At 50.8% G+C, this 14,650-nt stretch overlaps 1 protein-coding gene across 1 annotated transcript in view; it reads left to right on the top strand.

The window, feature by feature from the left end:
• Positions 1-14,650, top strand: part of LOC109444937 (uncharacterized) — a 90,722-nt gene that overhangs the window by 30,277 nt on the left and 45,795 nt on the right. Inside the window, exon 2 of the mRNA XM_074317703.1 lies at positions 818-873. Coding sequence (XP_074173804.1) covers positions 818-873 — 56 coding nt within the window. The remainder of the gene's footprint in view (positions 1-817; positions 874-14,650) is intronic.

Genomic DNA, 14,650 nt, shown 5'->3' with positions numbered 1-14,650 from the left:
AGAAGCCCCTGCAGTGAGGATCAGAGCCATATCTCTGAGTTAGCAGTTAGTCAGCGCTAAGGCAGCTGGCATGGGATGCCCTTCCCCGGATGGAAGGGCAAAGGTTGAGGCCTTGAAAACGGACAGTCCCAAAGAGCTGGTTCCAGAAGTGTGTTCTCGCATGGCAAGGTTTCAGAGAGAAGTTTGTGCTGAACTTACTAGTCAGGGGAGTTCACTGACCTGTATTGTCTTTCCTCCGGTCATCACAAGACCAGGGACGGAGTTCATCGCAGGCCCGGTGTGTGTGCACAGGTGTCCTCGGCACACGTGCCTGGGCGCCCAGCACTGCCGCAGAGCACAGTGGGAGGGGTGGAGTAGGGAAGGAGAAGAGCTGGAGGGATGCCTCAAGCTCCCTCCCTGCGAAGCCGGGAGGCAGGCAACACGGCCCAGCGAGGAGGAAACGGGTTCTTCTTAGAAACCTCTTTTTTTGTTGTTTTGGTAATAAAATTTAATTTTTCATCATGAAAGTAATGCATATTCTCTAAAGAAAATGTAGGAAATGTAGGATGTAAAGTGAAGAGGAAATCACCCAGAGGCACAATACCCAAGGAGAAATATTGGTGCATAGCTCTTCATTTTTCTGTGTGTGTGAAGTTTGTTTGTTTTTGTACCTAGGGGTGTAGTCTCACTGTCTACATTATTTTTCTATACTGCTATATTTTCCACGTTATCATATCATCTTGATAAAAATGTTTTGGTTGTGTAATTTTCAGTTATGTGACTGGGACACCGTTCATTGTTCCATATTAGTATTTAGACTGTTATTTCCATTTTGCAGGTGGAGACACTGAGACCTACAGGAGATGAAAGATTGATGCAGTATCACCAGACAAGGTAAGAGATGCAACCAGCATTTCATCCCTTCATCTATTATTCATTCATTCATTCAACAGACAATTATAGAGCACTGCTATTGTATCAAAAGCTATCAGGCCCTAGGGAGGCAAAAACAATATTCCTGCTCACGAGGTATTTAGAAAGCAGTGGACAGTACCAGCTCGCTGGAGCTGTGGCAGAGGAGTTCCTTGGCTCTGTCAGAGCTCAGAGAAGGGGCACCTACCAGGGTAGGGTCTGGGAATGCTTCTTGGAGGAGGTAATGTCGAAACTCAATTTTACAGGAAGAACGACAGTTTGGGAGGAGGGTAAAGGGCGTAGCCACGTCCGTTCTAGAGGCGAGAGGGAGCGTGCTGGGCTCTGGGAACTGCCAGTAATTGGCCATGGTGCTTGTTGGGAGAGACGCGGCTGGATGGGTAGGTGGGAAGCAGCTCCTGTGTGCTTCTGTGCCCTGCCAAGAACATCGGACTTGATCCTGAAAGCATTGGGGACCCCTTGGTGGATTTTAGGCAGGACATTTGCATCGTCCTACTTGGATTTTAGAAGGAACCATTGGAGTCACGTAGGAGAATGGCCTCGGGAGATGGGAGTCAAGGAAACCAGTGGGCAGAACAGTGAGATAAGACATGTTGGGGCCACAGTGGGGTAGGGTAGATGGGATGGAAGGAAAGACAATTGGAAGACAGGACAGAAAGCAGATACAACTCTGTGAAGTCTGTGTAGTGGACAGGGCAATATGATGGCGTCCCTGGGTTTGGGAGTCTGTGATGAGGGGAGTCGGTAAGTCCTGTGTTGGATTTGTGTGGCGGTGCCTGTGGGACGGAGTCGTACTTGGGTGGAGTGAGGTGGGAGGTTTGGGGGGAGATAAAAATGATGAGCCTCCAGGGTAGGGGGTGATGTCCAAACCTGAAGGAGAATGAGAAACAACCAAGAAGAGCACAGAGCAGTGGCTGGTACCTGCTGGCGAGCGTGAACCCCTTCCTGAGTCTTAGGAAACCCACGAGCCCTCAGTTCAGAAACACAGAGAAAAGTGTAAGCAGTTTCCATAGTTTTCTTGGTCTTTATATAGGTACTCTGAAGCTCACACGTGGCCTGGAGCGAGAAATGAGGTCTAAGGCAGAGCTCGGGAGGACACCAGTAGTTCAGGGGCGGGCGGTGGAAGAGAAACCATCCCAGGGAACTGAGAAGCAGCTGCTTGCGTGAGGGTGGGGGGCAGGACGCAAACCCTACAAGAATGTTGCTTGGAAAGCGGAACAGGAGTTTCCCAAGGAGAAAGGTGATCAGTAGTGTCAGAGGGTGAAGGTTATAATTAGGTCCAGTGAAGCTGAACCTCCATAGGTTTAGCACCAAGAACGTCGAGAAGACCCACGGCTTCAAGCTCCTAGGTCAGTGTTCTCCGTACACCCTGCTTCGCTTCCGTGACTCTGCTCAGAATCTCAGGGGAGAGAGCATTTGTCCAGCACACAGACCCCGTTTCGGTTGACAGCAGGCCCACTTGAAGCAAGCGTGGTGTGTAAGAATAGAAAACGGCAAGTAGTTTCTGGGCTGAGGCTGCGTGGTTGGTGGCTGCCCTCAGTTTTCTACCCCGGCACTGGAATTCCTTCCACAAAAGGGCATGTGGTTTCCCTGCTCCTTGACTCTCGGCTCAGCCATACAACTTGCTTGGGCTGGTTGAATATGAGCAGACCTGATGCAAGGAGCTTGGAAGGCCTTGTGCAGCTGGCCTTGACCTCTTGAGCTTCTGTCATGGCCTTGAGATAAACCTGGCTGGCTGGCTCACTGCTCCCAGGCGGCAGGGGGATGAGATACGTGTGGAGCAGAGCCACCCCAAGCTGGCTCACGCGTGCCAAGGACGTGCTTGTTCCTGTCTGCCGTTGAGACTTTGAAGTTCTTTGTTTCCAGGCACCTCCTTCCGGGAAGCCCTCCTGGTGTCCAAAAAGTTTTCTTTCCCCTGTCCTGCCTTTCCTGGGTCCCTTCCTCACTGTCCCTCTTCCTGACACTCTGCTTTGGTCCCCTGTCATAGACTCAAGTCCCCTCGCTCCCAGGCCCTGATCTGGGCCAGGAGGGACAGAAGCAGCGCTAGCCCCACTCTGGTTGCCCAAATCTCCTCGTTTTCTAGACAAGCCCAGCACTATCCCACACTCAGCTTCCTGTCTGGTGTTTCTTACCTAGGCCCACTCAGTCTCCTGCATTTCTGCCTGGGATCAATCAAATAATTCCTTCAGCACATTTTATTGACCTGCTACTGTACGCCAGCTCGTTAAAAGCAAACTCTCCTTTTTTTAAAGACAACAGTTGTTTGTTTTTATGTGCAACACCCAGTGCAGTGCCTGACATGTAGTTGCTAATCCACCGATTGCAAACACATTGCTCTTCTAGAAAATACTGTCACAAATACATTTGTGCATAAATCTTGGTTTTCCATTTAAAACATTTTTCTGTGTTTTTTTTTTAAATTGCCAAAGTAATGCATGCTTGTTTTTAACAAACTAAACTATCAAATTACATTTAAATTTTAAATTAATTGACAGGAACTTGGTGGTTGTATCTCCCAGAGAACAGTCTGGTGGGTGAAATGAGGCTCAGCGTGGCTCAGCCTCGTGCTCCGTGTTCAGCGCCAGGCACAGGGTAAACTCCCGGGACACGGGAGCGTCTCTGATGCCTCTTCAGCAGCTGCAGCAGGCAGCCCCGGCTGCTCAGTCGTTGCTTTGCTCTGCCACGGTGATGCCATTCAGACCCTTTCCAAGGGGGCCTTCCTGTGGCGTCCTCCTGGGTCCACCCTTTGCACCACTCTGACTGCAGCTGAGCAAGGGGTCTGCCGTCGCCACTCGCCAGCTTTCTCCCTGGGCATGGTCAGCAGGAAGCGTTCCTCCCGGCTCCCGCACTCCTGCCGTTCTGGGCCTGCGTGACTCACTGCTCTGCAGAGATGGCGATTCCTCCCTAACCCCCCCTTCTCCTCCTGCTTCTCCATCCTCTCCTGCATGCAGAGAGTATCCAGGTCCTTGCACTTCCCAGTCCTCCTCTCCCTTTGGGAGTCTCACGGATCCGTCCTCTTCTCACTGTGGCTGCCCCTGTCCGAGGTCAGGTTGGCAGAAACTCCTGCCGGGAACGTGGAAACGGCCTCCTAACCGGTCTCCCTTCCTCCAGCCTCTCCCTGCGTTTCCTGATGAATGACTTAGAGCCTGACAAATTGAAGTGTAGCTCCAGCCCTGTCTCCGAATGCGTGCGGTCCTTCCGCGGCTCCCGTGGCCTTGCTGAACCAGTCTCAGCTGCTTTAAGGCTCATGCTCTAACCCGAAACGAGTTTCCTAGCCCTTCTTTCTTGCCTGCCCCTCACGAACCGTGAACACAGCAAACTTGACAGTTTCTAGAACTGTCCACCGTCTGGGTTGGCCCATGTTCTCTCTGTCGGGAGTGTCTGTTGCCGTCCCCACATGTCACCCTACCTGTTCTTAAGAGCTGCTCAAAGGCCCCTTCTCTGTGAGCCCTTTACTGATTTCTTCAGCTGGAATTGATGGCGCTTTGCTCTGACAGCCACGGCACCATCCGTCCTCTGGACCAGGATTTTACCTCAGCTCTATTGAGAGTTGGGGCCCAGCTACTTCCTTGTGGGCGCTGTCCTGCACATGGTAGGCCCTTTAGCAGCACCCCCATGTTTGCTTTTACCCACTAGATGCCAGTAGCACCTCCCCACCCAGCTGTGACAAACAAAAATTCTTCAGACATTGCCCCGGGGGCAGGGGCAGAGCAAACCGCCCCCGGGTGAGAGCACTGCTCTAGCGCAATATTTATGCGACAGATCCCCTGCCACACTCAGCCTGCGTCTGGCCGGGGACGATGCTCCCTGATCATGCTGGGCCGTTTCAGGCCTGCAAGCTTTTGTGCATGCTGCTGCCTCTCCCAGGAATGCCCTTCCCTTCTCCCCTTATCTGCTTTCCTCCTTAGCCTTCAAAGCCTGGATGACGGTCGCCTCCTCTTGCAGTTCTTCCCAGCCTGTCGCCGCTTTCCCCAGGCGGAATGGATGACTCTGCCCCCGGGACTCTGCATAAACCTCTGTCGTGGCCCTACCGGACCATGCGCTCTGTTACAGAAAAGGCATTTAACTGTTTGTCTCTGTGGGTACAATGTGAGTTGTGACGCGGCAGGGACGCCGGCCTGCTGAGGCGTCCCCAGGTACCAGGACCCTGCACAGGTAGACCACCCAGCACAAGGCGGTTATCCGTGTCTAGGAACAGCACTGCCTGAGTTCAATCCCGGGCCAGGCATTTACGAGTTATGTGATTTGAGGTGATTTATTAAGCTTCTCTGGAGGTTTCCTTTCCCTCTCGGTAAAACTATCTTAATAACAGCAACTATCTCACAGGCTCGTTTCAAGGGTTTAGCAAATGAATACTTGTAAAATTCTCACCTGGTCCCTGGCCTACAGTCCGTGCTCAGTCAATCTTAGTAAAGAATGAGGAATGAGAGTTGCACTGGGCTGTGCAGGGATGTGGGTCCCACAGGCTGCTCCACCCTCAGTGGCACCGTAGCGTGGGTGCTGCCCCTAGGAACTGAGCCTCTGTCGCCCCCTTCCCCCCACCACACCCCTGTCCCTTGCAGCCACCCTCACCCCATCCTCCTTAGCATGGGCCGCTTGGGCAGCGAGCACAGGATGCTGGGGAGAGAGGGCTGTGGCCTCACTTCACGGTGCGGTAGCCAGGCTGGAGGGAACAAGGACAGACATTAAAAACCTATTTTCTCACTGGGCATAAGTAATTGGCAAAAAAAGCACTAAATCCATAGCTGTCAGGTGAAGTCATTTCCGAGAGAAAAGGATGGAGGGAGAGTTGGAGGGGGAGCCGGGGTGGGAGCCAGACGGAGGGAGTGAAATGCAAAGCAAGGTGCTGGCGAGTCCAGAACAGAAAACCTCTCCTTTCCTCTGCCGGACCAGACTGTTGTCCCTTTAGCAACCCTCACTCATTTTCTTTTTTTTAAATTCTTTTCTGGAAAGAGAGATTTCTAAGGTGGTAAAAGCAATGAAAGCCAGCCCTGGAATTATTTAATGAGCCAGAATGAATTGCATTTGAAATTATTTAAGCGGGATCTGGGAGCATTTAATTGCAGCTAGGGATCTTAACTCGAGTGGGAAAGGATCTTTGTGCTAATTGCTGGCGATGATATTCCTACAGAGAGGGAGATAGCAGCGAGCAATTAGCAGAAAGGGGTAATTGCAGAGTCTGGACTGCTTGGCTTTGCAGCCTGGGCAGCCAGGTCCCCCAGCAGGGGGCAGGCGAGATCTGGGACCCTGAGTGGGAAGGGGAAGCAGGGAGGGCATGGGACCAGGACAGGCTTCTGGCTGTGGAGGCTGGGTCCAGCTTCTCTAGGGATGGGCAGGGGACCAGACCTTCAGAGGGAGATACAGTGAAGCTTCCAGCCGCAGTGGGCCCCGTCCCATCTTCCAGAACACCAGCTTGGGGAGGCAGCGAACTTGGTCCTGATTCTAGGGAACAGACAACCCTGTTTCGGGTTTTCCTGTTCCAGTCCACACAGCTCACCTGGAGGCCTGTCTGTTGGTTGCACCTTCAGTCACCTATGTTGTTGTGGAGTATAGGATCCTGTTCATTAGCTTTGGGATGGACAGCTAACCCTGGGAAGGCATTGCTAGCCCCATTCTACAGATGAGAAAACTGAGGCTTTCGATTGCGACTTAGTTGAAGATGCAGAGTGGATGAGTGTCAGTAGGTGACCTATGACCCAGGGCTCTGTCCTGAACGTTCATCAACTATTTGTCATTGTTACCGTGTTCAGACAAACGTGAGTGCCATTCTCCCTCTCCTCCGGGGTGAGTGTACAAGGCTCACACAATAGAGCCATTCGTAATTATGAGTGATTTAAAATGCTAACTTCCGTATGAAAGATACGAATAAAAGCCAGAGGAGAGAGGGCTCCTTTCTGAACGGGCGACCAGCAAAGGTGTCACCTGGTATCACGGGTAGAGTTTGGACGTGTGGACACGTGGATGAGACAGACTGTGAACAGAGGGCTTTCTCAGCATCGGCAGGAGGGCGCGAAAGCAGGGACGCTACGGGAGACGGCAGACTTTCTGTGTCTGGAGAGGAGAGCAGAGCTAGGGGAAGAGTTGGGTCAGATAATGGGGAGTTGTGCGTGCTGGGTGGTTGAGTGTGAACCTCGTGTGCCGGCAGTGGGGAGCTATGGATGGATTTTGAGCTGGGGAGCAGCTGCGGTGGATTAATCTGGCAGTAGGGGGGGGGGAGGCTCGAAGTGGAAAGAGGATGGCTGTTGGAGCCAGAGACTGTCGTAGGACCTTGTAGAAGAGGCGATGAGTCTGAATGGGGACGGTGGCGTGGATGGAGACGACACGCCAGCCAAGCCCTTGCTCTGCCCCTAGCACCACACTGGACGCCAGGACTGTGCTCTGAGGTTCTCAGCGGTAGTTGGACCGCAGCCTGGGTTGGAAACACAGATTGTGGGTGACGTGTGTATTAAGTGTGGGATGCAAGGCTGGTGTAGCCAGGAGGTCATCTGGTCATCTAGCCCGGTCCTTGCTTTTGACAAATGACACCCAAAGCCACCCAAGACCCTGGTCACTTCCTCTGTTTGCAACTCTGCAATCTCTCTTCCCCGCTGAGGTCTGCGTTTAATCATCCTGACAGTCCAGAGAACCCACACTAGAGCTTCCTCAACTTCGAGCAGGAGAAGTTTCTAATTCTGAGCTGGTGGCAGAGGGAAAGTGCTGTCTCCCAGGTGTGGTTTCCATGCATCCCTGGAGTTGGGCAAACAGAGCAGAAGCCCGTGGAGCAGGTTGAGCTTGGGGACAGAGGGTTGCCCCTCATTATCTTTGTATCCCTCCCCACCCCCCCATTCCTAAATTTCTCTTATTGTGGTGCACGTTGCCTTCATTCTGTCATCTGTGCCACCTCCTCCAGGAAGGTTTCCCTCATTTTTCACAACCAACTTATTCCTCTGTAAAGACCTGCTTCCTGGGAGAGCTGCCAACAGATAGATCTATGCCTGCTTAGCGGGCAGGGCCATGTCTTGTATGTATTCCCTGTAAGACCAGCAGAAGGCATGATAGAGAGAAATTTGTTATTATTGCTTTGCTGTTATTTTGTCATGTTTATAATGCTAATAATAATAATAATTAAAATTACCACTGCACTGGCCATGTGGTGAGCATCTTAATGCATTATTTCTAATTCTCAAATAAACCTGCAAGGGAGGGGTCATCAGTACCATTTTCAAAGGAGGAAAGTAAGACGCAGAGAGAGGCCAGGTCACTTGTGCGCTGTCCTTCAGTTAGGATGGAAAGGTTTCAAGATTTACTCCTGGGCTGGCCAGATCTGAAGCCCGCTCCCTCCCTCATTCCTCCCCCCACCCCTTTCTTTTTTTGGTGAAATTGCATTATCATGCTGATGTTTGCAAATATCACCTCCTAGTTGGCTAGCATAATAATAACAAACCAGATTAAGTATACTGAGCTTGGGCTATCGTCCATCTGAAGGTGCACCTAAGGGTTCCAGCCACGAGGGGAGGTTTGCTTGTTCTAAATCCTCTGCTCATGCAACTTTCCACAGCTCTAGGCCACCGGACAGACAGAATGGGAGGGGCTAGAGGCCCTACACTGAACAGTTTCCAGCTCTGCACAAAGGGGTCGCTGAGAAAATGCGATTGCTCTGGGGTCTTCCAGCCCATAGGTGGAGCTGTTGGACTCTGGGAACCCCTTTTTGCAGCGGTCGGGGGAGCAGTATGGGCCAGTCCCAGCCCAGCTCAGCTCAGTAAAAGAGAAGGCACAGCGCTGTTTCTAAAAAGGGACCTGGAAACAACCTAAATGACCACCGCGATGGGCCTGGTTAAATCGGTTACAATACACCCACAGAATGGAGTGCCATGTAGCCATTAAAAATTACGACATAGATTTATGTGGATTGATAGAGGAAGATGTCTCACAATATATTTTGCTGAGGGAAAAGCATGCCTCAGGACATTTGATATATATAGCATTATCCCCAAGATATAAAACTGTAGGAGAGAGACAGAGATGGAGCGTAAGCAGGATTTCACCAAGACTATTAACAGTATAGATCTTTTTAGGCGGTGAGATTTCATATTATTTCTACTTTATTCTTTTCTGCGTTAACCTTATCTGTAATATATGAATTTTTAAAATAACAAGCATACATTATCTCTGCAGTTGGGAAATATCAAGTCATTTTCCCACTCGGAAATTTATAAGGCAAACCAAACCGAAGGTGTCACTAACTCTTCCCGAACACAGACCCTTTCAGAGTGTAGTCACCATGTCTCATCCGTGTGTTGGTGACTAGTTATTTCCTTGCAGAGGAGTGGAGACATTTGTCACCCGTGTTAGAGACAGAAAAAGCCGAAGATGCCTTTTCTGGGCCCGTTCCAGGACCCATTAAGAAGCGTGGGGCCGGAGGACGCTCCACCCCCACCCCGCCCTGGCTTGGCCACCCCACTTCCCTCTCCAGCTTCCACCCCCATCTTCCACTCCCCCGTCTTCACCCTCCTCCTGGTGTCTCCAGCAGCTTTCATCTCCACAAATTCTATGCAGCAGCGAGTCCCTGAACTTTCTAATTGAGATCAGAGATAAATATAGTGGGGAAGGAAGGAGGGAGAGGGAGGAGGCCTAGTTTTCATTTGCAGCATTTCCCATTAATAACAACTTCTAATTAAAAACTCTCCATCTCCTAGCCAAAGTCCAAGAGCAAAGTCCCCCCAGGTCTGTCTGTCTGGAACCTTTGTGCCAGTGAGTTCGGAGTACAGATTTTTGTAGCAGCTGAGCCCTCACTGCCAGAAGCCATAATTAAGCTGGAAATGGAAAAGATAAATAAATAAAGGGGTATCATCTAAGACCATAGGGACCTTCCCTCTCTGCAGCGCTTGAAGGAGGCCACGCACCTTCCTCGGGGAGCAGTGCCTGCTAGGTCATCCTTCCCAGAGAAGGTGGCCGGGCCAGATGAGCAAGGAGGCAGCTGTTGGGTGGAGTGCGACCAGCCAGCGAGCGTTTCTGGAGTTTCAGGAGCTTAAGTGTCAGGCCCAGGGGATGGGGGCAGCAGCAGTGAGCTCTAAGAGAGGGCACTCTGTCTCTAATCATCTTTTCTTTTCACTTTCTCTTCTTCCCAGGTGTCCTCTGTGGAGGCCCCAGCCTTCTGTGGTGTGTGCTCCTGGTGTGTGTGTGTGTGTGTGTGTGTGTGTGTGTGCGTGCGTGCGTGTGTGTGTGTGTGTGTAGGGCGTGTGGCTGCTGCTGCTGCTGGAGGAGTGGTGGCTGTTAATCGTCTAAGGTAGTAGGATGTACCATCTAGTCTTGGTCTAAATACAAGCCCAAGTTTACTGTTTTCTCCAGAAACATTCTGATGCCTTTGCAACTTGCCGAACTGAAGTAGGCACCCGGGAATCAGCTGCGAGTAAGTGAAGGGCTGACTGAACAGAAAGACCCTCCTTGAACTTCGGTCTCTTACCTGTCTGCTCACTCAGTGCCTCACTTGGCTGTTGAACAGGCGTCGCAGAGTTCCTGCATCCAAACTCATGACGGGCCCTCCAGACCTGCCCCTCACGCTGCCTTCTCCCATCTCAGGTGTAGATAACTGCGTCCTTCCATCATCTTGTTCAGGCCACATATTTTGGTGGCACCCTTGACTCTTTCTCTCACATGCCCCATCCTTTATCCATGAGGAATCCCCCTTGGCTCTACCTTGAAAATATACCCAGCCACGTCTCCCCATGTCTACTGCCATGACCCTGGTCCAAGCTACTACCATCTGTCCTCTGTGTTACTTCAGTAGCTTCCGGACTGCTCTTCCTGCTTCCACTCTTGTCCCCTGAAGTCCATTCTACACCCAGCAGGTGGAGGGAGCCGTTTAAAGCATCCATCAGATGATGTCCCTCCTTCACTCCGATCCCTTCCTTCCAAAGCTTCTCTCGTCACTCAAAGTGAAAGCTTTCAGAAGCCTTAGCGAAGCCTCGGGCCCTACAGGGCGGGCCCCTTGTTACCTCTGCCACTGTCTCAGTCTGTTCGGGCTGCTGTAACAAAATGTCACAGACACACACCTACTCCCCACAGTTCTGGGGGCTGGGGAGTAAATTCAAGATGAAGGTGCGGGAAGATGTGGTGTCTGGTGAGAGCCCACTTCCTGGTTCACAGACGGCCGTCTTCTCACTGTGTCCTCACGTCGTAGAAGAGACAAGCGAGTTCTCTGGGGCCTCTTTGATAAGAGCACTCATCCCGTTCATGAGAGCTGTACTCTCACGACCTGGTCACCTCCTCGGGCCCCACCTCCAAATGCCATCACATTGCGGGTTAGGTTTCAACATACAGATTCTGGGGGGACATGACCATTCAGTCTGTTGCACTTACTTCACCTGCTTCTACGTACTGTCGCCTTGGTCCTGCTCCAGCCAACTGGCGCCTGCCTTCCCTTGACCACGCTAGCTGGCCACGCTCCTGCCCCAGGGTCTGTGTGATGACTCTTCCTCCCGTGGCCCGCGTGGCTCTGTCCTTCGCGTCCTATAGCTCACCTTCCCCGCACGGCTCTCCTGACCACCCTGCTGACATTACAACCCTGCCCCCCTCCGGCAAGCTGTTCCTTCCTTGCTTTATTTGTTTTAATAGCACTTGCCACCTTTTGCTATTTTTTAAACATGTGTTTAATTTCTGCTTCTCCTCTCCCCTACCCCACTGGAAAGTGAGCTCCATGGGGGCCGTGGTTTCTGTCTGTTTTGTTTACTGCTGTTATCCCAGGACCTAGAACAAAGCCTGGCACCAGTGCTCGCTCAATGGGTCATTTGTCAGATAACTAAATGGTTGAATGAATGAATCAATGAAAATGAACTAAATTGTCAAGTTAAAGTCTAGGTTTCCTTTTCTGAGAACCATAACCAAATGTCACCCAACCAAGTCCTAACACTTGGGAAGGGGAAAGCAGTTGTTATAAGAGGGCTTTGTGACTTTGAAATCTAGCCTTGCCATTTTTTAGCAGGTGACCTTGGGTATTTACTTAACCTTTCTGAGCCCCCAGTTTCTTCATTTATAAAATGGGGGTGATGACAGGATTTCCCTGGTCCTCAGGGTATTTGGATGGAAACAAAGCAATGGTATAATAGATATGTATCACTGGCCGGTTTATAGCAAGTGCTCAGTCAGTGTTTGCTGGTAGTGATGGTGCAGTTTTGTGGTCAGCAGGGAGCAGCTTGTAAATCAGTACTGACTGTCCATGATGAGGACGCAAATGCAATCTTCCAGAAAAAGGGGCTCACTGTTTGGAAAAATGAGGAGGCGCGTCTCGGCCGGCCCCTGCAGGATTGCAGTTCTGGGATGGCTCTTTGAAAGAATGAACATAAATGAAGGGGAGCTTTAAAATGCGAGTGACCAGAGTGGTGAAGGCGGAAAGACTCACAGGCTGCCGCATCGCTGTCCCTCGCATCCGTGGGTTTGTTCGGCACAGCGCTGGAGAAGTTATGGTCTGTCACAGGGGCTGGCAAGCTTTTCTGCAAAAGGCCAAATAGTAAATATTTTCGGCTTTGCTGGCCGTAGGGTCTTTGTCACAAACTACTCAGCTCTGCCATTGAAGTGCGAAAGCATCCATAGACAATATGTAAATGAACGGGTGTGGTTGTGTTTCTATAAAACTGCACTTGTGAAACCAGGTGGAGGCACAGATTTGGGCTTGTAGATTGCCTATCCCTGGTCTGTAGGATCCCATCATGAGATGGTTGAAGGAATGTCTGAAAGAGGACTGGACTGTTTTGAGGGTCCTCAAGAGGGAGAAGAGGGGCTGAAGGATGGACAGCAGGTCTATAGATTCTGTTCCCTTCAACGAAGATGTTGAAACAACCAGAGCTTCTGGCCGAGCCTGGTCCGATGGGTCCTCATTGGTGGGTTTGTTCAGACAGAAGCTAGTGTCACTTGGCAGAAATGGTGGAGAGTGTATTCAAACACTGGGTAAATGGTTGATTCAATCCTTGGCGACTTTCCAGCTCCCTTATTATCAGGATAGGCTAAGGTATGTGCATATGGACAGTCAGGGAAACAGAGTCACAGATTTGGTACCTATCCAATGAGTGGGTCGTTGAAATGGCCGATTGAAGACAATTTAATGTTTTAATTATATCCCCAAACAGATTTTGTGTGCATATCTCTGGGTGGAAACCAATAGGAATGCATGTCAACTTCATTCAGAATGTAATCCATCTCAGCACTCATTTGGGTCTCTCATGAAGACCCAGACACTAACCATAAACTGTAATCACTGTCCTACTAACAAAATAGCGTGAGGAATGTATGAGGATTTATTTTCTATTTAGATGCGAGAATGGCAAACATCTGTCACCGCGGCCTCTCCGCCTCTAACCTCCATGTATTTGAAAACATTGCTAATTAGTCTTGACACTCTTTATTCCTGAAACTTGGCCTCAAATAGTTCAGGTTCTAGAACTTTCATAAGAGAGACCTAGGAGTACCTGCTTAGCTGGAATAGGGATGAGGGTGTGGGATCGAGCTGAATGATGGTAAAGGATGGAGGCGGGAATGGCGGAGAACCCCAAGGACCCTCCCTGGCCCCCCACGGCCCCAGAATCCTTCCCAACACATTGCTGCAGGCAGCTACCGTCAGATTCCTGGAGGTGGCTATTTGTCGTCTCTCATTTAGATGTTCAGAAAGTTCAAGTGCAACAACTGGCATTTCCTATAACCTCCTGGAAGTTGGCCAGTGGACAGTCAGTTGATACTTAAGATTTTTTATTGAGCACCCTGAGCATCAGAAGCATGGGATCTCTCAGCATCTTTAACATGACGACATCTTAATGAGCCAGGTACTGGAAGTGACGCAAACTTCTGGGTGCAGGCATATGCTTGGGTCACTACCCTAAGTCATTACCCTAAGTCAGGGGCTGGCAAATGTGGAGTGGTACGTTGGTGACACCTATTCACACCTGATCTCTTTCTGTGTGCTAGGACCATTGTGTTCACGCCCAAGCGAGTTGTAGGGATAAAGGACAAGACCTTTGGGAGGGTAGATTTTGGAGAGAGAGTTGGGGGCAGTGGTCTCATTCATGTGTCCACTTCAAGCTGAATATGGGGTGGAGGCTGGAGAGCAAAAGTGGGGCAGATGTAGTGAATACATGTGTAGGGAAACGGGGTGAGCCCAGTGGGAACACCTTTCAGGAGCGTAACCCCAAGATTAGAGGTTGAAGCGGAAATAGCCACGGTGCTGTGATAGAAAATGGTACCCAATGTCAAACCCCGAAGGTGACGATGTAAGTGGTGGAATGGGCAGCAAGACTAACCACCGGAAGGGCTGGTTGCATATTGGAATCAGGTGTGATGGTTGGATTCTGAACTAAGGCAGAAATGATGAAGGTGCTTGTGTTTACATCTCATTCAGAACAAAATATGAAGACACCACCGTAGCCCAGGGTTTCTCAACTTTGGTGTTATTGACGTGTGGGACCAGATAGTTTTTGTAGTGGTGGTGGTGGCGGGGGGACCTGTCCCCTTAGGGACAGGCCTCTGCCCACTAGATGCCAGTGCCACCTCCCACATCCCCCTATGACAACCAAATATCCAGACATTGCCAAGTATCCCGTGGAGGCAAATCACCCAGCTGAGAACTGCCTAGGCCTCCAGGCTGTGGTACTCAGCGCATGTTCTGGGGTACAGAGGACCCCAGAAAGAGGAGACGTGCCAGTCCAGACTGGAGTGGGGGCCTGGAAGAAATGGAAGAGCCTTGTGGGCCTGGAAATGGACCCATTTAAAAGCTTAG

This window comes from Rhinolophus sinicus, linkage group LG13, assembly GCF_036562045.2.
Source record: "Rhinolophus sinicus isolate RSC01 linkage group LG13, ASM3656204v1, whole genome shotgun sequence".
Lineage (NCBI taxonomy): Eukaryota > Metazoa > Chordata > Mammalia > Chiroptera > Rhinolophidae > Rhinolophus > Rhinolophus sinicus.
The sequence above is the reverse complement of the archived record's forward strand: the minus strand, read 5'-3'. Positions and strand labels throughout refer to the sequence as shown.